Source organism: Heteronotia binoei, chromosome 4 (assembly GCF_032191835.1).
Source record: "Heteronotia binoei isolate CCM8104 ecotype False Entrance Well chromosome 4, APGP_CSIRO_Hbin_v1, whole genome shotgun sequence".
Lineage (NCBI taxonomy): Eukaryota > Metazoa > Chordata > Lepidosauria > Squamata > Gekkonidae > Heteronotia > Heteronotia binoei.
The window spans coordinates 134,833,535-134,858,982 of NC_083226.1; the positions used below are offsets into that span (position 1 = coordinate 134,833,535).

General features: G+C 41.9%; 1 protein-coding gene across 1 annotated transcript in view; it reads left to right on the top strand.

Moving 5' to 3' along the window:
- Positions 1-25,448, top strand: part of ARHGEF28 (Rho guanine nucleotide exchange factor 28) — a 220,974-nt gene that overhangs the window by 150,626 nt on the left and 44,900 nt on the right. Inside the window, exons 16-29 of the mRNA XM_060235810.1 lie at positions 192-324; positions 470-525; positions 4,608-4,659; positions 5,527-5,671; positions 5,749-5,864; positions 6,747-6,887; positions 7,628-7,878; positions 9,472-9,594; positions 10,336-10,453; positions 11,573-11,827; positions 14,101-14,177; positions 14,847-15,025; positions 17,510-17,598; positions 19,201-19,383. Coding sequence (XP_060091793.1) covers positions 192-324; positions 470-525; positions 4,608-4,659; positions 5,527-5,671; positions 5,749-5,864; positions 6,747-6,887; positions 7,628-7,878; positions 9,472-9,594; positions 10,336-10,453; positions 11,573-11,827; positions 14,101-14,177; positions 14,847-15,025; positions 17,510-17,598; positions 19,201-19,383 — 1,918 coding nt within the window. The remainder of the gene's footprint in view (positions 1-191; positions 325-469; positions 526-4,607; positions 4,660-5,526; positions 5,672-5,748; positions 5,865-6,746; positions 6,888-7,627; positions 7,879-9,471; positions 9,595-10,335; positions 10,454-11,572; positions 11,828-14,100; positions 14,178-14,846; positions 15,026-17,509; positions 17,599-19,200; positions 19,384-25,448) is intronic.

Sequence of the window (25,448 nt, forward strand, 5' to 3'; positions counted from 1 at the left end):
TAGAATAGTGAATGGCTGCTTCCTTTGGGTACTTTTTTTGTTTTAAATAAAGAGAAGATAGTTGGAATCTTTCTTAAAAGACATTAAATTTCCCACCCCTTCCATTGAACAAGAGGGAGATAACAAAGGCTTTTGGATATATTTTAACAATTTATAAACTGTTTTATTTTTTTCCCATTCTTCTTATAAAGGCAAAAAATAAAGATGCCAAAGAAAGAGAGAAACTTTTTAAGCACCAGTTTGTGTCTGGAACTTTTGCTGGGGTAATGCCGTGTTTTGCATGCGAGAAGCCACTTTTGGGGAAAGAATCTTTGCAATGTTCTTGTGAGTAGCTACTTTTTATTATGTAGATTTGATTCAAAATATGGTTTGCATCTGTGAATGTGTAAAAAAGTCAAAGGTTTTTTTAAAAAAATGTTCTTACAGTCAAAGAATTGTACAAAGTGTACATTTTGAATTTTTCTTTCAGATTGCAATGCAAGTGTGCATAAAAGTTGTAAGGATTGTGCTCCTGCATGTACAAAAGTAAGTTTGTGCACTCTCAAAACATTGCTGCTAATTATCTATTGCTATTTGCTATTATTACTTTATTTCCATCACCTCTCTCCATTTCCCCCCCATATCGTCACATTTTTCATGTAATCTGTAATCCATAGCATAGGACTAAAAATTTATTGTATTTTATACTGTACCCCATCATAGATTGTTAACGTTCCTGAGTTGCTTGCTTCTTATACACCATTACAACCTATGCGCTCTTTATGTGCAACTGCTGTAAAAATAATGTTGAAGAATTTGTTGCTTTTAATGGGCAAATTTCAGTCTGAGTAAATAAAACTGAGACTTAGCATTTTGAATTGTGCAAGGGAACAGTGAAATTGAAATATGTAAGTTTTGAGTCAAACCAGCAGAGATAAGAAACTTGATAGTATCTGTAGTTAAATATATCAATAAAGTTATCAAAATAGTAATTCCTGAGAGATGTCACAGGTTACTGAAATGTTGCTTGCGATAGCAGAAGGCTATAAAGAGAGATGCAATTTCTTAAACCCTGTTTCCTTCCTTCGTTTTTGTTTCTTTGCTATTTATGTTAGCTTTTGAAGAAAGTCATGTGTTAGAGTTGGTGAGATGAGGGAAGTCTGTTGTTGATATCATGTGCATTTGTAGTCAATAAAAGCAGTAAACATTTGCCAAGACATAATTTGACAGGGACGAATTAGGAAACAAGTTTGATATCATTCAGGTGGGATATTACTAAACAGTGCCTGCTGCCTCTTTTCTACCAAATCATTAGAAAGATGAAATTACTATTATTATTTATTAAATGTATAGATTGCCCTTCTCCACAGAATAAAATTTTAATAATTTAAACAGAATAATTTTTCAATTCAATAAAATCAACAGGACTTAACAATGGCATAAAATTGCACCTCGCTCCTTCCCTTCAGCAAATCGGAGACCAGTCATGGAGGAGGCTATAATGAGAGCCACCGTGTGAGCCATTGCTGTCCTCAACTGTAGGCCCAGTGGAACATCTCTGTTTTACATGCCCTGTGGAACTGAACAAGTTCCTCCCAAGCGCAGATGTCACCAAGTAGAGAGTTCCACCAGGCTGAAGCCTTGAGGGGCTGTGCATTGAAACACACTTAGGGCCAAACTGGAAAGGATAAAGGTCTACCCAAGGGTGAATTGCCTGCATTTTTTTTAAAAAAAGAGCAAAACAGCTATAGAGATGGACAATTAGACTGAGACAGCAGTGTTACAGGAGATCTTCAGCCCTTCCTTTGGTACCAGCTTCCCAATCTAAATCTCCTCACTGCCAGAACTGCTGTGTGTCCCTTTCAGAGACCCAGGCCTTGATCCCCTGAGTCACCACTCCTTTTTACGTGAGCAGCACCCTGCTCTGTGGGTCCTCAGGGTTAAATGCACACAAATAAAGCAGACCTTTGTAAAATATATAAAGGTTTATTAAACAGTTTTTATAAAGGATATCACTATGCACCACAGTCTCTATAGCTTAGCAACAGAGAAATAAAGAGGCTAACTTACCTTTGTAATACATTTAGTACCTGGTATTGGCACACTTTCTTGCAGTAAAGAATCCAAGCTGTGGCATAAAAGCATTCTATGTATTGCAGTCCGTCATGATGAAGCATAACATATCAAAGCATCAGGGCTTTTTTTATAGCAAGAACTCCTTTGCATATTAGGCCACAAACCCCTGATGTAGCCAGTCCTCCAAGAAATTACAGGGCACTTGGTACATTGCCTACTGTAAGTAGGGCTGCCAATCCCCAAATGGGGGAAGGGGATCCCCCAGTTTGGAGGCTCTCCTCCTGCTTTAAGGTCATCAGAAAGTGTGGGAGGGAGAATTTCTGCTGGGCACCCCACTATTCCCTATGGAGACCGATTCTCATAGGGTATATTGATCCATGGGTATCTGGGGCTCTAGTGGAGCTATTTTTTGAGGTAGATGGACCATATTTGCAGTATAGCATCCTGTGACTCTCCTCAAAACACTGTCCAAGTTTTAAAAAGATTGGACCAGGGGGTCCAGTTCTATGAGCCCACAAAGAAGGTGCCCCCATCCTTCATTGTTTCCAGTGGAAGGAAGGCATTTAAAAGGTGTGCAATCCCTTTAAATGTGATGGACAGAACTCCCTTTGAAGTTCAGTTATGCTTGTCATAACCCAAGAGGAGCCTGGCGTGCAAACAGGGCCAGATTCAGGCGCCTTTAAAAACTACACTCTTTGGAGGCTTCCAAGGAAGAACCCTTAGTGCCGGCCCTGGTTGTATACATTAAAAATCTGCAGCCTAAGGCATTTTGGAGCATTTTATTTCAGAAAATTCAATCAGCAACTTCATAGTTGTTTGAAAGAATAGCTTTAATTGGTTAAATAAAAATAAGGAATAAGAATTATTTAGCGGGCTAAGAAACTTTTATTTTCTTTTTATATTTTATATATAAATATTGCTGGATTGTAAAACTTTGACTGTAATAATAATAATAATAATAATAATAATAAATTTTATTTGTATCCCGCCCTCCCCGCCTCAGCAGGCTCAGGGCGGCTAACAACATTTCTCAATAACATACAGTATAATAAAACCTTTAAATTTAACAATATAAAACATTATTTAACAATATTAAAAACCAGTCTATACAATTAAATAGTTTAGTCTGACAGTGCTGATGATGTTTGACGCTAGTTCTGCCAGTTCTGCCAGACTGTTGAGTGTTGGAGGATCTCTGAAAGCTTATTTTAGCCATGATCTACCTCTTTTAGTACAGATTGTAAGATATGTATTTTTCTTTTGTCTTTTTTTCCTTTATTAAGATGTAAGATGTAATTATTTGAATATTATTAAGGAAAAAATAAAATACATTATATATATATATATATATATATATATATATATATATATATATATATATATATATATATATAAGAATAGCTTTTCATGAGCCAAATTGGGTTAATTCACCCAACACTTTTGGGTCTTACATTACATCCATGTTGATAAAACAGTAAATGAATATATACTTCATTTATAGCCTTTCTGGTGAAGGTGGTAAGGTGGCTATTTCGGAAAGATTTGTAGTGGCAAATCTATTTGGTGGGATGTTCAGAGAGTGGCTTAAGCCACCTTGTTTTATGTATGTGGATGTGGTGATTATAATCAGTGACCTTTGACAGGAAAAAAAGTTCTCAAAGAAAGTGCACAACGTAGTCTTCCTGTCTTCAGTGAATTTGTAAAATCCAAGAACAGCTCAGTATCAAAATCAAAGGGAAATAATGCCCTCTGATGTACAATTATAGAAAAACATCCACAGCAGTTTCTGGCTTTTTTAATTTTTCAGTTTTCCTGGTACAATTTAGACCATCAGTTCCCGCCCCCCTGCCCTTAGCACTAGATATACATATTCAAACTGTAATACTTTACAAACAAAAATATATTACTTCATAGGGTTTTTTAAAAGAAAAAAATCTGTTATATCAACATGAACTAGCTATTATTGTATGTTTAGCTTTTATCATGTTAGGAGTCATTTAGACCAAATACCATATTTTAGATTTGTTCTGCATTCACTATAAGTACCATCTAATTGACTCTCAATGGTAAAATTATCCAAAATTCACTGGGTGCATAGGAGAGAGTTGGGACTGAGACTACATTTAAAATTTGTGTGATTTAGAAAATGAGAGCATGGCGTAGTGCTTTGAGTGTTGGGCTGATATGTGGAAGACCTGGGTTCAAAACTCCCATTCTTCTGTGGAAGTTTGCTGTGTGGTCTGTGGCCAGTCAGCTTTGCTTACCTTTTGTGGGGAGGGACAATGATTGTAAGGATAAAATGAAGATGTGGAGAATGATGTCAGCTGCTTTGGATCTCCACTGAAAAGTGAGGTGTTAACTAAATAAACTCTTAATGTACAAAATATATGGTGTATGAATATCTTTTGGAGTATGTATCTTTTTGGAGTATATATCCTTTGAAGTGAGGATGGCTCCAGTTGTATAGGAGTGTTAAATAATGTCTTGACCAATAGAGTGTTAATTGTGTAATTAGGGGGTTTTTTACTACAAAAAACATTCTTCTTTGCCAGAAATCCCAAGAGAGATGCCACATTAAGAACAGAACACAAGCTATCCAGACAAGTAAGTACTGTAGTATTCACGCTAAGAGAGCTAAAGACATTTTTAATGTTTTGTTCTATTAAAATATGTTTTCAAATTATAGCAAAAGTACACCGTAGAACAGAATTGAGCTTCTACACAATCTTCACATAAATATACACTTTTGTTTTCTTGTTTTAAAATGCATACCCCATGCCTGTTCTAAGTTCATGGTATTTTACAAAATTATTTAAAATAGGCTGTGAACAATAAAAGCAACATTAATCAATAGTCCATTCCATTTTAAGTAATAAAACAGTGTGAAGCATTTTGAGCATGTGCTTAAAAAGGATGAGCTTTACAAAAATGTATGGATGAGCTGTACAAAATAACTTTGCCAAAGTGAATTTCAAATGTAAAATATTACTTGAAATAGTATCCTTGAAACTATTGTCCTGTAAGTAATTGTGAGTCTTGGTGAAGAACATTGGTGACATCATATTGTAGGGGCTAGGAGGCACTGAACTTCACCTTCTGGCATAAATTTCAAGGTTCTGGAATCCTACAGCATTTTCCAAGATGTGTTTTCAAACTGCAAAATGTTTTTCCTGAGATCATTATTAATTGCATCGGCCAGGATCTAAAATTCAGCTAGATTCTGCCCTCTAAAACATTAGTGGCAGACAGCCATGCTGTATGACAAGACTTTAAAAATTGTGTAGAGTTGACAAAGGAAACTGTGATGCATCAAGGGGATCTTTTGTTTAAATAAAAGAAAGAATAAGAGATTTATGCTGTGTGAATGCAGATCCTACTGTTTGCCTAAAGTAGTCATTTAGATTGCAGCCAAGTGTCATGAAGCATTTCGTTATTTATTAAAAATCCTTACCTGACGTTGTTACTTTCCAGATCCATCATTCAGAGATATTCCACAGCCAGTATTGTCCCCAGTTCATTTTTCTACATCCACACCTATTGGACTGTCCTTTGTAAAGAAAGAAGGACTGCAGCAACAGCAGTCATCCAAAAGTGTTCTAAGTTCCAGTCTTGAAAGGTAGATGGCGCTTTCTACATGTGTTGTGTAAATACGGTAGCATCAAAGATCCTTGTGTAATTTTGCTTTCTCTCTAGAAAATGTTCATCCCCTTTGGAGCCAGACACTGATCTTTGGAGAGCCAGGTCACACTCCGAAGAACTCTTGCAATCGATTGGGAGTGCATCGTCAGTTGAGTCTTTTGTGCTTGAAGGTATGTTGAAAGCTATAGACAACACTGAGGCATAAAAATGATTCCAATTCAAGCATTCTTTGTTATTCCAGTTTCTCCACAACTGCCTGCCTTCTTTCACCAGGGGAGGAGGAAATAAAAATTGTGTACAATTAAACTGAAATTGCTGTAAATTGCTGAAATGCAGCCTTCTTGTGTGGTCATCATTTGAATTAGAAACTTTCAGCAAACAAACTTTGAACTGCTTTCTGTGATTCACTCATGCACCTAACTCAACATATAAATCAGGAGTCAGAGACAAAGAGAATTTATTTCAGTATACACTTTTGGGGACCAGAGCTCTGTTCATAAGATCCAGGCGTATATCCACTTGTATAATAATAATAATAATAAATTTATTTTTGTATCCCGCCCTCCCCTGCCAAAGGCAGGCTCAGGGCGGCTCACAGGACATGGTATAACCATGATTTCAATAAAATACAATCATTACAATAAAACAGATTAAAATACAGTTGAATTACATTTATAAATTAAATTAAAAATTAGATAAAACAATTAGCCATTATGAGTTATTAATTAAGGTGCTACAATTCAGAAACATGTATAGGATGGCTAGAAGTCAATTTAGCCAGGTTCCATCTTAAAAGCGAGCTGAAAGAGGGCGGTTTTGCAAGCCCTGCGAAACTGATTCAGGTCCCTCAGGGCTCGCACCTCCTCTGGGAGTTGTCTACTCTGTATTGTATGTATTGTCTACTCTGACTGGAAGAAGCTTTCAGAGTTTTGTGCAGAGAAAGATCCTTTCTTACACTTGCAACCAGAGATCCCTCTGCCACTGATCTACAGCTCCTTTCTGATCATGTTTCTTTGACTGCTAAATTGCAAGAACTTTTTACTTTCCCACAGATGATGTTGATGGTTCTTTGTGGAGTGACCTCAGCACCGACACCCTAGACTTTGAGGGAGAGTCTTGGAGTCTTGTGGTGGACCCTTGGTTTTGTAGCAAGCAAGAAAAGGATGTCATCAAAAGACAAGATGTGATTTTTGGTCAGTATGTCCAAGATCCTTACAAGGGTCCATATAACTGGATAGATTATGTGCTGGAATTGCTTGTGGAACTGAATGAATTGTGTGTTATTTTATAAATCAGCTTAAGGCTTTGATAACATGGCATTCTCTAATAAAAATATGTGTTAATAAACTTCAAGTTAAAATATTTTTAATTTTCAGTAACTGGATCAATTACTCACAAGTTAGATATAGATAGATATGGAATACTAGGCGTGGCTATTATAATATGCCCTAGGGATGCCAGGCCAGGGGTGAATGTGACATTGCATAATTTATTGATCTCACATACAGAGAAAACCTCAGAGTGAGATCATAGCTGACATGAGATGTCACATGATCTGGGTTTTCATTGGAACAGGTCATTGACATATTCTGTGCTATGAAAGGCTCACAGGCAGGGCATAGAGGGCACAACAGGCATTCCATTTACCCACTTCAGACAGGCACTCACCCACTGCCATGGCCCTCCCAGCTGTCCTTTCATTTAGCCAGTTGGAAGAACAGTAGAAGTCAGGAGTCCCATCTCATAAAGAAGTTCCATATTTGGTTCCTCCAGGGGTGATTTGACCAGTATAAAAGAACTTCTGCAGGATGATTTTTTCTTGTGTTGCAGGTAGCAGCAGAGCGCACTGGATGGAACTGTTCGGAATGCATAGCATAATATGCAAAGGGTCTGGTTTGGGGTAATTGTTGTATGCTTTCTTCCTCCATTGCAGAGCTGATGCAAACAGAAGTGCATCACATCCACACCTTGTTCATTATGTCTAAGATATTCCGGAAGGGAATGAAAGAAGAATTGCAACTGGACCACAGCACTGTGGACAGAATATTCCCCTGTTTAGATGAGCTGCTGGAACTTCACCAGCAATTCTTCTGTTGCATGAAGGAGAGACGGCAGGAGTCAAGTCAGGGGGGAAGTGACAGAAACTTTGTAATTAGCCGAATTGGAGATATACTGGTACAGCAGGTAAAACACTGAAAAAATGACACTTCCCTAATGGCATTTAAACCAGAAGAAAGCCCAAAGTCTTATATAAGACAGCAGAAAACAGTGTGTTGCAGTGGTTGGAGTGTCACATCCTAGGCCTGGGAAGATCCAGGTTCAAGACCCAGCTCAGCCATCAATCTCAGACTGATCATTCTCTCTCTACCTAACCTACCTTACAGGGTAAGGATAGATGGGGGGGGGGGGAAAGAAAGAACAATATATATCAAAAGAACAATAATATATCACTCTGAGCTCTTGGAGAAGAGGCAGGATAAATTGTACTAAATACATTTTTTTTTAAGTATCCAAATGTCTTCAGGGTGAGAGAATGCTGAGATTTCATCTTCAACTCTGCACATCAACAAATCTTCCATTCAAGGAATCATTACCCACTTCATACTGGCATGAGTATACCAGAAGTTTTCTGCAGATGGAAGAGAATATTTTAACTGATTTTTCCCTCCCATTGCAGAGTTCTAAACAGTGTCAGTTGGCCCACTAGGCAAATTAGGCATTTGCCTAGGGCACCGGTGGCGGGGGGCACTGAATTTAGCCCTCCCTCCACCCTCCCTCTAAGCAAATCCCTATTTGCCTCCCCAGCCTCTTCCCCATTTCAATGCCCAGAAAGGGGTGTGGAGTGCTGCGCTTCCCGAACTATTTAAAGGCCGCTGATCAGCTGATCAGCAGGTAAAATGTGCCGGAGGCTCACAGCTCCTATGCTGGCCCTCCTGTGCGATCAAGATCAGTGTGGGATTGAGGGAACAGCAGCAGCGGGAAGGACGAGCAAGCCACTGAAAGAATGGCCGCCACCGCTGCCTCCTTCCCCCTTCCTTCATGGATCACAGGGGAAGGAAGGGTAGAGGATGCAGAGGTGGTGGCCGCTCTTTCAGCGGCTCGCTCATTATTCCCGCTGCTGCTGCCTCCTCAACCCTGCACTGATCTTGATCATACCAGAGGGCTGGCATAGGAGCCCCAAGCCTCCGACGCATTTTACCCACTGATCAGATGATTGGTGGGGGAGGCAGTCTTTAAATAGCCCAGGGAGCGCTGCGCTCCACTGCCCCTTTCCGGGCATTGAAATGGTGAGGAAGGGAGGGGGTGTCGCAGCACCCCAGAAGGGGGCATGGGCACAGCACCGGGGAAGGAGCAATGTGCAGCAAGGCTGCCTGGGGCGCCATGAGTCCTAGGGCTGGTCCTGGTTCTAACTTCTCCTTCATGCTGTTCATTTAGGTCCCCTTTTCTCCAGAAGCAGCTTTTCAGGGGGTATTTTGGGCTTGGGGGGAAGGGGGGGAAAGTCACACTGTGCTGGGAAAAAAACCGCTTCTGTCTGTGGAAAGCCTCTGGTGGATTCAAAATGTTCTTAAACAGTTGAATGTCTACTTTAACATGAATTTTTGAACATAGGAGTGGTTTTATATTGATTAGTAATACAATTTCAGTGCAATTTTCAGTGTAGAATGTGTTTATTTGCAGTAAAGTTTCAGTTGACTTCAGAGGCCAGTCAGTCTGTCATATTGTTTATAAAGCATTTGATATTCGAATAAACACAATTTAATTGTTGTTTTTAATCAGTTTTCAGAAGAAAATGCAGCCAAAATGAAGAAGATATATGGAGAATTCTGTAGTCATCAGAAAGAAGCTGTCAGCCTTTTTAAAGAGCTGCAGCAAAACAAAAAGTTCCAGAATTTCATTAAAGTAAGTGGAATAACACATGTGGTGTTCCTTTAACAATGAAAGCATGAATAAATGAATTCTAATGGAAAGTTATTGTTGTTTTAAAGCAGTCATGCCTTTTAAAGAATTCATTTTTAATTAAGGAAATGTTATGGACACAGACATTTCAGGCACAAAGTGTTTCAGACACTTAGTTGAATTCTGTTCCAAAATTGGCCTCATGACATTCAGTAAAGATTTTCCTAAAGAAAATTTGAAATTTATTCCTTGAAAATTTTGAGGGATAACAATTTCTGGTTCCTATTTTGTTTGGATCCCTTGTTTTATCCTTTCAACATTACAGCACATGTGAATAACTCGTAGCAAGCCCTGGTTCCTATTGTCTTGTTGAATGAAATACATTCTAAAAATAAAAGCCACCTCTGATCATCAGGGCAGAACCACAAATGAAAACAGGAGTCACTGGGCTTCAAATAACTCTGGGTTTTGTGTGCCATAGGTGCATTACTTTTAATTGCAAATATTTCGGGGTGCTTCATCGCCTAATAATTCAAGGAGATTGAAATATATAGTTGGTTGATTGACTCCTCCAGCTAAAGACTTTTACTTGAAGATAGTGAACAACAGATTAATAACAAATGGACCACACCAGAGAAAAGCAATGAATCAGCTCTTCCTCAAATAAAAGAGAAAAAAGAAGCACAACTTGTGCATCAGATGTATCACACAAGAACTATATTAAAGATTGGTCTATTTTTACAGCTACGCAGCAGTAATTTGTTGGCTCGGCGTCGTGGAATCCCAGAGTGCATTCTACTGGTCACTCAGAGAATTACCAAGTACCCAGTGTTAGTAGAAAGAATATTGCAATATTCCAAAGGTTTGTAGTGAGTTTTATTCATGCTCCGTGAATTATCCTAAAGATTTAGTTCACTGCTTTAACAGTAGAGGCACCAAAGGCATCTTTCCTGTTTCATATTGTGAAATTGATGATAGCAGCTGATCATTATAGCTACGAAGTCTAATTTTTTTACCAGGAAAATGTCAGAGAATGTAAAGGATCTAGGATCACAGTCCTGCTTGACCCTTAAATTTCCTACAGTGACTTGATATTAAAAAAATTCCTGTCCTGTAGTAAAATTTTCTTCCCAGAGTGAAGATAGTGAGTGAAACATTTAGCACCCTCAACCTCAGTATCAATGTATTGCACAATGTTTGCACCAATGAAACTGCGCTAAGAACATTTCTCTTTTCGCTTGTACATTGCTGGATCTAAGCCTTTGCTTGGCTCCTGCTCTAGGCCAGCATCCCATATCAAAGCACACAAATTCACATATATTAATTTAAACTAGGGTTGCCAATCCCCAGGTGGGGGCAAGGGATCTCCTAGTTTGGAGGCCCTCCCCTCGCTTCAGGGTCATCAGAAAGCAGGGGGAGGGGAGGGAAATGTCTGCTAGGAACTCTATTATTCCCTATGGAGACTTATTCCCATAGGAAATAATGAAAATAAGGATCTGCAGGTAACTGGGGCTCTGGGGGGGCTGTTTGTTGAGAGAGAGGCATCAAATTTTTAGTATAGCATCCAGTGCCTCTCCCCAAAATACCCCCAAGTTTCAAAAGGATTGGACCAGGGGGTCCAATTCTAAGAGCCCCCAAAGAAGGTGCCCCTATCCTTCATTATTTCCTATGGAAGGAAGGCATTTAAAAAGGTGTGCGGTCCCTTTAAATGTGATGGCCAGAACTCCCTTTGGAGTTCAATTATGCTTGCCACATCCTTGCTCCTAGATCCATCCCCAATGTCTCCTGGCTCCACCCCCAAAGTCCCCAGATATTTCTTGAATTGGACTTGGCAACCCTAATTTAAACAGTATTTTAAAGGACGCATCTATAGGTCATGAATCCTGCACAGAGATAATCTGAAAATTATATCTCTTGTCTTGGGCTGTAAAAGACCTTCCTGCAACTCCTTTATTTATTTATATTGTTTGGTTTTCTACAGAAGGAACTGAAGAACACCAAGATTTATGTAAAGCCCTTGGTCTGATCAAGGATATGATTGCAGCAGTTGATTTGCAAGTCAACGAGTATGAGAAAAAACAAAAATTACTAGAAATTCTCAGTAAGGTTGAAAACAAAACATATACCAAGTTGAAAACTGGGCATGTTTTCAGAAAGCAAGATTTGATCAAGAAAGAGAGGACACTTCTGCATGAAGGTTTAGTCTACTGGAAAATGGCTACAGGACGTTTCAAAGGTGCTTGGCCTTTTAATTACAAACAGTGTATTGCTAATATTTTGTGGGATTTCTGAAAAATGAATGATTATATTGTTAGATATGTGCATTTGGAAAAGTAGTCTTCAGGAAAAAAAGTATTTTGTATCTGGAAAAAAGTCGAGTAATAAAAATTAACAAGTGGAGGGCCTGTATAGGACTTGCAAGGGACATATCACCCCCCACACACACACTATGAACATATGAAGTTGCCTTATACTGAATCAGACCTTTGGTCCATCAAAGTCAGTATTGTCTTCTCAGACTAGCAGCGGCTCTCCAGGGTCTCAAGCTGAGGTTTTTCACACCTATTTGCCTGGACCCTTTTTTGGAGATGCCAGGGATTGAACCTGGGACCTTCTGCTTCCCAAGCAGATGCTCTACCACTGAGCCACCGTCCCTCCCACTATTTCCTCCTTACCTTTCTTGAAAGCCCCCCATGCCTTCTTCCCTTTCCTGTTTCCTGCTCTCTTTCCCATCCATCTGCCAAATTACTTTATCGGTTCCCTATCTTCAACTTCCCCTCCCCCTCTCTGTGGCATCCTCTCACTGGGAAAAAATCTAGTTGAGTTGAATGGTGCCACTCATCAAGCTGGGCCCAGTTGTGTGGTGTGGTGGTGCCGGCCAAGATGGGCCCAGTTGTACAGTGATAAACCCGTTTGGACTTTCTGCAGGGGTACCTCACATTCTCCTGTATCCCTCTTCCCATTTCTTCTTTCATCCTCCTGCCTGCCTCCATATCCTGTCTCCTTTCTCTGCTTTCCCTCCTTCCTCCTCATGGCAGCTTTTATATGGGAAAACTGTGGCCTAATTATGCAGTGACAGGGGGCATCTTTCCCCTGTATCCCATTCCCCACTGTTGCCTCTTTCCCTACTGCAGTATCTTAACCTTTCTATTGTTTCTTCTTTCCCTCCTATCTACCCACAAACTTAACTTTTATCTGTCCTCCCATCTTAAGAACATAAAAGAAGTCATGTTGGATCATGCCAGTGACCCATCCAGTCCAACACTCTGTCATACAGTGGCCAAAAAACAGGTGCCATCAGGAGGTCCACCAGTGGGGTCACTCAGGACACTAGAAGTCCTCCCACTGTTGCCCCCCCCCCAAGCACCAAGAATATAGAGCATCACTTGCCCCAGACAGTTCTATTTATACCTATATCTTCAGCTATAATTATTATTTATTTACTTCATTTATACCCCACCTTTGTTTGCTTCATTTATTTATTTTAGTATATTTCTATTCTGCCCATTCCCCGTAGGGCTCAGGGTGGAGTACAACATATGATAAAACAATAAAATACAATACAAACATTCTATAAACAGACAACTCAACAGCACTCAGATTACCATGTCATCACATATTGCCCAGCCTAGCTGTCTCACATTCATACTCCAAAGCAGTTTACATCATTCTCCTCTCCTCCATTTTAATCTCAAAATAATCCTGTGAGGTAAATTAGGTGGAGAGCATGTGACTGGCCAAAAGTCATTCAGTGAGCTTCCATGGGAGAATAGAGATTCAAACCTGGGTTTCCCAGATCCTAATCAAAAACTTTATCCACTACACCACTTTGGCTATGAAGGTGTGGCTGCTGTTAAATAGTAGCAAACAGTTGGGCTTGGGGAGTCATACAAACTGTGTGGTCGCTGTCAGGTCTGGCCCCAATGAGTCTTCCCTCAAAGGCCAAAGCAGCCGTGGAAAGGGCTCTGCCCCTCTCCCCATGCATTTTACTAGCATAAACCAAGGCTTGAAGGCTGGCAACTCCTACAATTTTCTGACACTCCTCCCTCCCCCCCATCCATGGAAGACTGATCAATTGCCCAGAGAAATAATGAATTAGAACAAAAATTGGTCTAGTTGAAATATGACTTGACATCAGTATTTTGGCCTGATGGCATTATGATTCTCAAATCACTTTGGAGCTTTATATTTGTACTGAAAATAATATGCAGCTTATAAATAAATGTACTTTCTGTTGAGGCAGTTAATGAGTTTGCTTGAGAAGTGAAAACTTTATCAAGTCTGACTGTCTCACCTTCATTCTAGCATTAGGTTCTTGTTGGTCAGGGAACTTTTTAAAAAAATTGCTTTTAGAAAAGTGCCTTAGAGTTTATGAGCTCATCTTATTGGCTTGTAAGCATTTTTCTCTTTTAAGTCTGTATTTATTTCTGTATTTAAAAGTCTGTATTTATTTCTGTATTTAAAAGAAGCAAATAATTTACATTATCAATTTTCTTTCTTTTTAAAAAGATACTTTAGCTCTGCTTCTAAATGATGTGATGTTATTTTTACAAGAAAAGGATCAGAAATATATATTTGCAGCTGTTGTAAGTATGAACATTATCGATTAGCTTAATTGTATATTGTAATTTCTCATATTCTGATTAGCTTAATTGTATATTGTAATTTCTCATATTCAGGCTTTTTCACTTGGTAATTGCATCTCTACTTCTTCATTGCCAGCCATAATTATGGCTACAACTGAACCTTTTTATCAGGGTGAAAACCATATTAATTTTACTGAATATAAAATGTAAATATGTTTCACTGAGTTGCAAAGAGGTTAGTCTCTGAAACTGGTCTTTTGTACAAAGCTTAGGTGTTATCTTTAAGGCAGATAAACATTAAGCAGTTTTAAGTTCCATTAATGTTACTGAAGTAAGCTACATGGAAATCATTGACTTGTAAAAATGTTATGGCATGTCTGTTTCTCCCAGTCTGTAAATAAATAATTTGGAGGTTTATACTTTTGTTTTAATTGGGTAAAAAACATTTAAAGTGTAGCCAAGGATTTTCTGATGTGTTGCAAGGAGCAATAAAATAACAGTGGGGTCATAAAATGAATGAAATAAACATTTTATTCATACAAGTACATGATATATCATTATTTACTACCCCTTTACAGACAAGACCTAATTTCCTAAAGCAATTATACTCCTGAGGTTTTTTCTGATAAGATTCTCTTGTTTGTTTTGATTTACCTTCCTTATGTTTAGGACCAAAAGCCTGCTGTTATAGCCCTACAGAAACTTATTGTCAGAGAAGTAGCCAATGAAGAGAGAGGGATGTTCTTGATTAGTGCATCATCTACAGGGCCTGAGATGTATGAAATTCATACCAATTCCAAAGAGGAACGCAGTCACTGGATGAGGCAGATTCAGGAGGCTGTGGAGAGGTAAAGGCTATCATTCTGGGCATTATTCATTGCTTTTGATCTTTGTTCCTTGTTTTATTTAGTCCTCATAAGAGTCCTAATTAGAATTTCACTGAGCTTGGCCTTGTAGGCTTTGATTATGGAAAGAAAATAACGTTATTGTTAGCAAAATAACATTGCTATTCAGTCCTTTCCCCAAGGATCTCAGGGCAGCATATATTGATCTATCTTCTTTTATTTTAACTTAACAAAAATCCTGTGTGGTTGGTTAAGCTGAGAGAGAGAGGGAGAGCACCTGGCAGCCCAAAGTTACCTAGGGCATTTCATGGCATGGGGTGTGTGTGTGTGTGTGTGTGTGTTGTACCTAGCGTTCCTTGATCCTATTCCAACCATTACACCAAGTTGGCTCTCAATCATAAGATCAGATCATGTTAGGAATAGTATTATATCATCATTAGAGAACTATTAAAAGCAATGTTAAGTCATGGGTATAAAGTGATTGAACCATTAAAACACTTTGGCCCTGTTCAGACGCACAGTATAATCAGTTGTCGCTGCTGTTTCATACTGGATTAAAAGTGGCTGATCAGACAGCAACATCTGCCTCCCGTTATTAACAAGTATCCCCCCCCCCCCAATCCTTCTCGGAATTGGAGTATTTTGTTACCTGCTCCTTTGCGGAGTTTTTTTAGTTCTCCAGTTTCAAATCGTAGTTTCTCCATCTGGATAGTTCTCGACCAACTTCCGGATGTCTGAAGGCTGTCCTAAAGCAAAAAGAGCCTCAGACATCCGGTTTATGGTCGCCATTTTTTTTTACTACTTAGCGATATGCACTAAACTGCATAACCACATAATGTTTTAACATATGCGCACATGTATGTGCGCATAATGCATGCATGTGCATAGTGCACGCATGTGCATAATAGTGGAGAAAAAAGAACTGCATGGTGCCGTCACGTAGACGGCAGAAGACTGTTTCACCGCTGAGTGATTAGAATTGCAGTATGGCAGTCTGATCGATAATATCCGGAACAAAGATATTCAGAACAGAACTGGGTCAGTTTAACATGGACTCAACACGCTGTGTGAACAGGGCCTTTGAGTGTTTGTTTAGCACTATTAATAATACTGTTATTCAGATACCAGGGTCTACTAAGGTATTTCTGTGGAAAGAAGCATTTCTATCCATGGAGTGCAACTTTCTTACCTTCCCCTCCCATTGAACCTTAAAAGTCTCCTGAAATGCTATTCACTGGGGTTCCTGAGCCCCTAGTATTAGGGATGCTGCAGTGTTCACCATGAAAGGTGTTTGCCATGTGAACTTACCATAATCAAAGGTAGTAAATCTGGTGAGCTGATCTTAGGATTGATTCATTAGCTGATCTCCTTGTGAATTCACTGCCAGCAAGCAATACTTGCAGCTTAAGACAACTGTGCTGCTCCCTCCATTGCAAAGCTGCAAGTAAAATAAATAATAGATCACAAAAGCCATGGGAATGGGTCAAACACAGAGCTACAAAGTAGAATGAGTTGCAATCCTCTTTCTTAGGACTAAGCCTCATTAAATATAATGGAGCTTATTTCTGAGTAAGCCAGTTTGGGACTGCACTCTCAGTCCCCAGGACCTGAATTGATAGCCCCTAGACTGGAATGCAATTGGAATGAGTGCTTTTACAGGAATGTTTTCACCTCCAGGACCGCCCCCAAGCTTGTCTGCTCAATGCAAGTCCCTTTTAGTCAACAGGCTTTTTCCCTGGAAGAAGGTCACATTGCGGAATGCTCTGATGGGCCCACATCACTCTCAGAATCACCCAGTATAGTATGAGTTTGATAGACCTGTGATGTGGTCTTATTTGAGATACTGATAGGAATCTTTTTCAACCCCAAAGAATACTGTTGAACTGAATGGGTACAGCAAAGTGAATCAAAACAAAAATGCCAAAAATCTACAAACTCTTTAGAAAGAAAGACAATAAAGGGACCCGTAATAGAAATTCATGCAGTTATGCAAGATGTGGAGATAAGAGAGACACCCAGCCTTTTCTCCCATAATATGGAGGTCACCTGATGAAATGTCAGCTGACAGGAAACTTTTCACAACCTCTTAGGGCTCTGATTCAGACTGAGATTACAACATGTGTGGAAAAGGGGCTTCAGCCTTCTCCTGTACTGATTTTCTTACTTGAAATGGCTCTAGGGAAGGAACACTGTTTTTTCCATTGTAGTGCTGCCTGTAAAACTCATCAGTACACATACAATCTCCAAACAGTCAAAGAGTGCCACCATGGAGGTGCTCTGGGTCAATAAAATTAAACACAGAATTTGATGTTTTTATATCTCCTGTCTGCAAACTGGTAGTCTGGGTGCAAATGTTTTAGTATACTTGTGTGTGTGTGTGTGTGTGTGTGAGAGAGAGAGAGATTAAAAACATGCACACTTAAGCAGCTTCTGAAAGAAAGAGATGGAATTTGCTTTATTTTATTTATTTGTATTTAGTCACGGAAGCTGTCCAGAGGATGAAGGAAAAATGAATGAATCTGATGAGGACCGAAAAATAGCTGAAGCCAGAATAGCTAAAATTCAAAAATGTCAAGGTATAGTATTTATCCTGGTGCTCTTGAAATAAAAATTTACTATGGCAAAAAATTAGGAATATGAAAATTGAATGTATAACAGAAATAAAAGAGATTATTGGCTGATAGCCTAGTTACTTATTGCATATATCCATGAAACATGCTAGATGTTAAAGTTACTGATAACACAAAGGTGTGGAGAAGAATGAGAATAATACTAATTGCATACAGAGGTTGTTCTTCTTTTTATCAACTCTAATTGTGTACTTTTTTGTTTTCACATTATGTCATCCTTCATTCCTCCACAAATCATGAACAGTCTGTTTTTCCAGTAAAAAAACCAGGACCGGATCTACATGGTTTCTTTTGAGGGGGGGCAAAATTAAAAAATGATGCCCCCTAATGGGCTCATTTTGTCTTATGGGCTCATAGAATAGAATGGACCCCATACCCAATTTGGCACCCCCCTCCTGCGGCACCCAGGGCAAGCGCCCCCCTCTGCTCCCCCCTAGATCTGTCTCTGAAAACCCCCCCCAAAACTTTTTTTAAAAATCAGTTTTTTCTTGGCATGGCATTGGTTTTTAAAATTTATTTATTAAATTTTTCAGCTGCCCTCACCAGTGGAGCCAGGCTCAGGGCAGTGTGCAACACAGTCATATAAAACATCACTAAAATAAATAGGATTTAAATAAGACAATAAAAACATAATTAATCCATTATTGTCTTTGTTGAGAACTGATGTTCCTGAAATCCTAACAGCACGGTGCAGGGGAATGGGAAATCTTTTTCATGTGGCTGGAAGGGAAGGCATGTCTTTTGTTTGCATAAAAAGGAAATATTTCTTTGCTCTGTTCCTTTGCATTTTCACAGGGGCATCATTGTTTACACATGAATTAAATTGAGATTTTTCAATTTGGGAGGAGGGGCTCAAGGTGACGTTGTAGCCCTGTTACTACGTCACTTAGAATCTAAGTGACAAGTGTTTTTCTCTACTCTCTTGATCAGCATTTGACAAGTTCCTGAAGTTCTCCCTCCCCTTCCCCCAAGCAGTAGGAGATCAATTATGCTTTTCAATGTAAATGTCTGCAATAGGGCTTCCATTACTTTCCAGCAATTGGCATTACCTAAGGATTCATGCATTGTGCTATTCTTGAGCAATGCCACACATTCATTGATTTTTAAAAGGTGTTCCCCCCACAAGTCAATTTCATAACCATTCTTGAGTCATGCTGGTCTTGATTTGCCTGTTTTTACACTACCAAGTCAGCTGCCTGTTACCAACCTAGTTCAGTGTTGCTTGTTGTCAGTTCTGGACTTATTTCTTCCCCATGCCTTTAATGGGTGTTTCAGTTCCTATTTGTGGGGCCCTCTCAAATACTATCTGATTTTGTATGACTGTGGTATGTGGACGAGGACTTTAGCCACATGAGATTTAGCTGCACGTAAACAGCTTGCATGGGGCTACAGATCAGCATAAAAGGCCCCCAGTATGGACTGAAGTTATTTTTCAAAACTAATACTGGAGGTAATAGCAATCCTAAAATATGAATCATTGCCATAAATGTAATAAACATTAATGTGAACATGGTTGTTTGTGTAATATGTGTTTTTATATCCTTACAGCTAGCTTGAGTAACAAAGACCAACAGATCTGTAGCTGTTTGGAAGAAAAGCTTGATATCTATGCAAAGCTTGGAGATATGAGTGGGTTTGAAGATGTTCATGTAGAACCACATTTATTTATAAAGCCCGACTCTGGAGAAACACCTCAAGTAGCTACACTTCTAGCTGCAGCTCTCAGGGAAGGTAAGGCTGTAAAACTGCGTCCCTGCTTTTGCTGGGGATATGTCATGGCCAGGATAATTCATCACCAACTTCATACTTCTGGTTCATAGAATCACAGAGTTGGAAGGTACCTCAAGGGTCATCTAGTCCAACAACCTGTACAATCCAGGAAATTCACAAATACTTCACACACACATACCAATTGACACCTGCCCCATGCCCAGAAGATGGGGAAAAAACCCTCCAGGATCCCTGATAACTGGCCTGGAGAAAAATTGCTGCCTGACCCCAAAGTGGCGAACAGCATTTCTCAGGGCGAGTAAGAAAGGGCCGCAAGATCTAAGCACTGGTGCAACCCTGTTGTTGTGTTGTTCCTCACTGTTTCATTGCTACTGCTCATGTGTGCATGTGCTCAATCTTCTTCGTGGTCTCTGTGCATCACACTGATGGGATATAGGCGCCCGCGCCGATCTCGATCGGTATTCTTGAAAGCTGCGGATTTCCGCGCCCCGGACCCAGTGCGCACGCGCAGAAGCCCCACTGCGCATGCTCACAGGGACTGGAGCGGACATCCCGCCAGTTCTCTTCTGACCGCCGCTCGGATCAGTCGATCTCCGCCACGGTCGGTAGAACCCTTCTTGGAAGTTGCGTTATTGCTACGGACTTTATTAGGACTTTGACTTTATACTCTTTTAGTTTCTAAAAAAAAACAAAAAACCTTGGGAGCGAGGAAAGCGGACTCTTTTCGTGGAAATTCCCCTCAGCCCTTTTCCTTTCCCGCCTTTTCCCCCTCCTCCCCCACAGTTTCCATCTCCCCGCATGGAAAAACGGTGGGGATTTTTTAAGAGGTGCGCGAACTGCGGCAGTAAGATTGCCCCTCCGGACGGACACAATCTTTGCCTCTTCTGCCTGGGGGAAACTCACATACCTGACGCGTGTGTGCACTGCGCAAAGTTTTCCCGCCAGACGAAGAAGAATCGAGCAGGTCGCTTGGCAGCAGCGTTAATGGAGAAAGCGCTATCGCCTAAGAAAATGTCGACGGCAACACACAAGCCATCGACATTAGAGTCGGTCGGTACCGACAAGAACCCTTCCGACGCCGATCGCCCCACAAAATCGGGCTCGGCATCTAAGTCGGACTCCTCCACTCCTGCAAAACGGCCAAGGGAGGAGAAAGGGCTCCATTCGGAAGCGAAGAAGCGGAAGAAGTCCGACAAACATTGGTCAACCGCGGCTTCGCTCCCGACGTCACCATCGGAATCGGTAGCGAAGGTGCCCCCCTTGAAGCTGTTCGCTTCACCTCGCCGCCGACTAAGCCCTCCGGTGTTGGCTTCGATGTCCACGCAGATTGCTATCTCTTCGGACTCTGATCGCGACTTAGACCTGACTCAATGGTCGGGGACGGAAGATAGCCCACCTGAGATACATACAGTGGAGAACTCTGCTCGATCCGAGACCCATCACATAGTCCTGAGTGCCAACGAGACCGCAGCCCGAACAGAGGTCGGTCCACCACACCTCGACGCGGAAGCCGCGGGCGGGACTATTCAAACAATCCTCGGCGTCGACACCGATCCCGAGATTCGGAGGAGAAATCCCTTCACAGGGATCGTTCCCCACTTCGGAAGCCACCGTCACCGATGTCCTGGGACCAGAGACAGTGGCAATACCTGTACGGTTCCTGCCCGATGCCATCTATGTTTCCATGGTTTCCCCCGAGGCAACTAGACTGGGACCAACATTCCGAAGCTTCGGGTAGGTCCTGTACGTCATATCGGACCCCAAGACATACACCTTCGGCATCGATGTCGAAACCGCCGGCCACATCTCCCAAGACACGGAAAACCTCGCCGCGCTCTCGGAGCATGGAGCGACGTAGAACCCCAGAGTCACCGAAGGCACCGGAGTCTCCTAAACATTCCTCCGAGTGCTCGGAGTCGAGGGAATGTTCTCTCGGGTCGGAGGAGGGTTCGCTACAGGAAGAACACGGCGCCTCCTCCCCAGATGAGCCATCCCCATCCAACAAGGTGGGCGAAGAACAGCCCATATCCCCCTCTGAGGACCTGAAATCCTATGGGGACTTAGTCAAGAGGATGGCCCATACCCTAGCGCTACCGACGGTGCAACCGAAACCGGTGGTAACCGACAACGTCTTCGACGTCGTCCAACTTGATACCTCGACGGCTGTTGCCCTTCCTCTGACGACGGTTATGCTCCACACTGCTAAAGCATCGTGGGACAAACCGGCGTCGACCCCGATAAGCTCCCGCAGACTGGACCACATGTACCGAGTCCAGGAAACCACAGCAGAGTTTTTGTTCAACCACCCCAAACCAAACTCTGTCGTCGTAGCTTCATCTTCAAAGGCGAGAAAGACCCACGCTTCTCCCCCAGACAAAGAGGGGAAGAAGTTGGACAATCTAGGCAGAAGATTCTATACTGCGGGCTCCCTTGGCGTGAAAGTCGCTAATTACGGGGCATGTATGGGTCGATATCAATATGCCTTATGGGAACAACTGTCGAGCTTGCCAGACTTATCTGAGCAAACCAAGCAGGCAATGAAGAAGATTCAACGGGAAGGTATAACATTGGCCAAGCAACAAATTAATTTGTCAAAACATGCTGGTGACATCTCAGCAAAAACACTTACCTCAGCCATCACGCTACGACGCCACTCCTGGTTGAGATCAACAGCACTCCAGCCAGATACTCAATCATACGTCGAAGATCTCCCCTTCGATGGGAATGGTTTATTCAGCTCCAGTACAGACTCTGTATTACAGGAGATGGATAAAAGCATTAGAACGTCTCGAAATTTAGGGGTTCCCATCTCAGCCAGATCCCAAAGTAAACGTACCTGGACCAAGCCATGGAACAAGAAACCGTTCCCCAAACAATCCAGTGAGCAGCAATGGAGACCCAAGAGCTTCCCAGCCTATCAAAAACCTCCATACAACCCGAAGTCAAAGTATTCTCCGACTTCAGCTCAGACATCTAGACAGAAGGGGAGTAGACCATCCAAACAGGGCCTTTGACTGCCTTTTCCCCTGTTTCTCCCCCTCCCTCGGGTACCAGGACCAGACCAGGCTTCTCCCCTACTTCCAGGCGTGGTCTGCAATTACAACAGACAGATGGGTTCTAGAGATAATCCGGCTGGGCTATCAAATCGAATTTCGAGAGAACCCCATAGTTCCCACGGTCGTTTACACCAAAACATCTCCCACTCTGCAGGCAGAGGTTCAATCCCTCCTCCAAAAGGACGCAATCGAACTGGTACCAACCATCCAGGTGGGCCAAGGCTTCTATTCCCGATACTTTACCATACCCAAGAGGGACGGGGGCCTTCGACCCATTATGGACCTACGAGGCCTGAATTGTTTCATACCACACCAAAAATTCAGAATGATCTCCCTGCCAAACATCCTGCCTCTACTCAACCAAGGGGATTGGATGGCCACGTTAGACCTGCAGGATGCCTACTTTCATATAGCCATACACCAGAACCACAGGAAGTTCCTCAGATTCTCGATAGGAAGTACCCACTATCAGTACAAGGCCCTACTCTTTGGCCTCTCTACGGCGCCGAGGGTTTTTACAAAGACTATGGTGGTAGTAGCGGCCCATCTACGACTTCAAGGGATTACCATATTTCCCTATATCGACGACTGGTTGCTAGTGGCAAGTTCCAAACCTCTACTATTGCACCAGATAGACGTCACTTTAGACCTCCTACAGAACTTGGGCCTACAGGTCAACTTAAAGAAATCGGCACTGCAACCCTCGCAAAGGGTGCAGTTCATAGGGGCCATTCTGGACTCACAAGCCTGCAGGGCATTCCTTCCCATACAGAGAGCGGAAGACATCGCATCACTGATAAAAGTGTTTCTAACAGGCTCCACAGTCACTGCGTTCCAAGTCCAACGCCTCCTAGGCTTAATGGCAGCGACCACAGCAGTCATACGCTTTGCCAGATTCCACATGCGGACACTGCAGCTGTGGTTTCTTCGAGCCTTCAACTGTCAAAGGGACCCTCCTTCACTAAAGCTCACGGTTCCAGCGACAGTACTGTGCACCCTGTCCTGGTGGCAGGAGAGGGAGAACCTTCTCCAAGGAGCCCCCTTCCACAGGAAAACCCACACCCTGACACTAAACGGTTCCTCAGAGGTCTGCTGAAGTTGTACCCAGCGGTGCGGGACCCAGCCCCATCCTGGGACCTTCCGGGAGTGTTGCAGGCCTTAACAGGGAAGCCGTTTGAACCTATGGCGATGTGCTCCCTACAGTTATTGTCGTGGAAGACAGCTTTTCTGGTGGCTGTTACCTCTGCTCGTAGAGTAGGCGAGCTAGCAGCATTACGCTGCGATGACCCATATTTGAAGTTCAGTGCTGAAGGAGTGTGGTTACGCCCTGATGTTACTTTTCTCCCAAAAGTGGCATCTTCGTTCCACCTAAACTCAGAAATATGCCTACCGATATATTTTCCGAATCCAAGCACGGACCTGGAGCGGAAACTCCATACCCTGGATGTTAAAAGGGCACTCTCATTCTACTTACATAGGGTAAGGCCGGGACGGAAAGACCCTAGACTCTTTGTCTCATATTCCACGGCATCGCAAGGTGTCAGAGTTTCATCACAGAGAATCTCTAAGTGGATAACGGAGACTATAAGACTATGTTACTTGTTGAACAAAAAACCCCTGCCGAGGCAGATCAGAGCTCACTCTACTAGAGCCCTGGCAACTTCGACAGCCTTCATGAGAGGGGTGCCATTGAGAGACATTTGCGACGCTGCCACGTGGTCCTCCTCGCATACATTTGTTAAACACTATGCACTGGACCTGAACTGGCGTCGGCGTTCATCAGTGGGCCGTGCTGTTCTTCAAGAGGCTTCTCGCTGATGGACCGTTGCACCCTCCTCCAGGTAGGAAGCTGGCTTGCTAGTCTCCCATCAGTGTGATGCACAGAGACCACGAAGAAGATAAACAGGTTTCCTACCTGTAACTGATGATCTTCGAGTGGTCATCTGTGCAGTCACACTACCCGCCCTCCTTCCCCTCCGCTGCCGGTCCATCTCTAGGGCTTATGCAGCGGTCAGAAGGAACTGGCGGGATGTCCGCTCCGGTCCCTGTGAGCATGCGCAGTGGGGCTTCTGCGCGTGCGCACTGGGTCCGGGGCGCGGAAATCCGCAGCTTTCAAGAATACCGATCGAGATCGGCGCGGGCGCCTATATCCCATCAGTGTGACTGCACAGATGACCACTCGAAGATCATCAGTTACAGGTAGGAAACCTGTTTTTCTCCAGTTTTTGGGTTGTTTTGTGGATCAAGTTAATTGTGAATGATGTGAACCAAGCCTCTTATTCACCAGGTGCACCCGTACATTCACTTGTACACAAACACATGCCTTGCTGAATAGCAGATATGTGTAAAGAATTATTTTTTAAAAAAAGTGTTTGAAAGCATTTTTTTTTTATATAGGAGGAGTAGGACAGTAATTTTTGGAAGAGTTTCCAGAACGCTTGAACTAATTTTGAATAGGGTAGCACCAGCTACTTACGGTACTTTTTGGAGCCCATTTGGAAAAAAGGCGTATGTACACTTTTAGGATGCAAAAATATGCTAGTTTAACCAGTCCGTTTTGAAAAATTTCTTTTATAACTGCTGTAGGAAATATATGCTTGACTGATGCTAAACTGAACAAAATGCATTTATTTATTTTGGTAAATTTATATTCCGCTCTTTCACAGGCAGGCTCAGGGCGGATTACAGCCAAGAAAACCAGTCAAATACAATAAAACCAATAAATGCAATTAAAACAACAATACAACATGGTACTATATAACAGTACTGTATAACAATTGCTGATGGTGGATGGCACCTGCAGAGGGTCCTTGTTTTTGAGCCTCAAGATTTGAAAGGCAAATGTTGGGGAAGATTTACTCTTACTTTAGATACCCTGCAGCCAGGCTGTGTAGGTCTTTCAAGGTTAGAACAAGCATCTTGAATTTCACCTGGAAAGTAACTGGTGACAGGAGATCTTTAGAATAAAATTTAAATGGATTCATGTCTTATAATTTTCCATTAACTCCT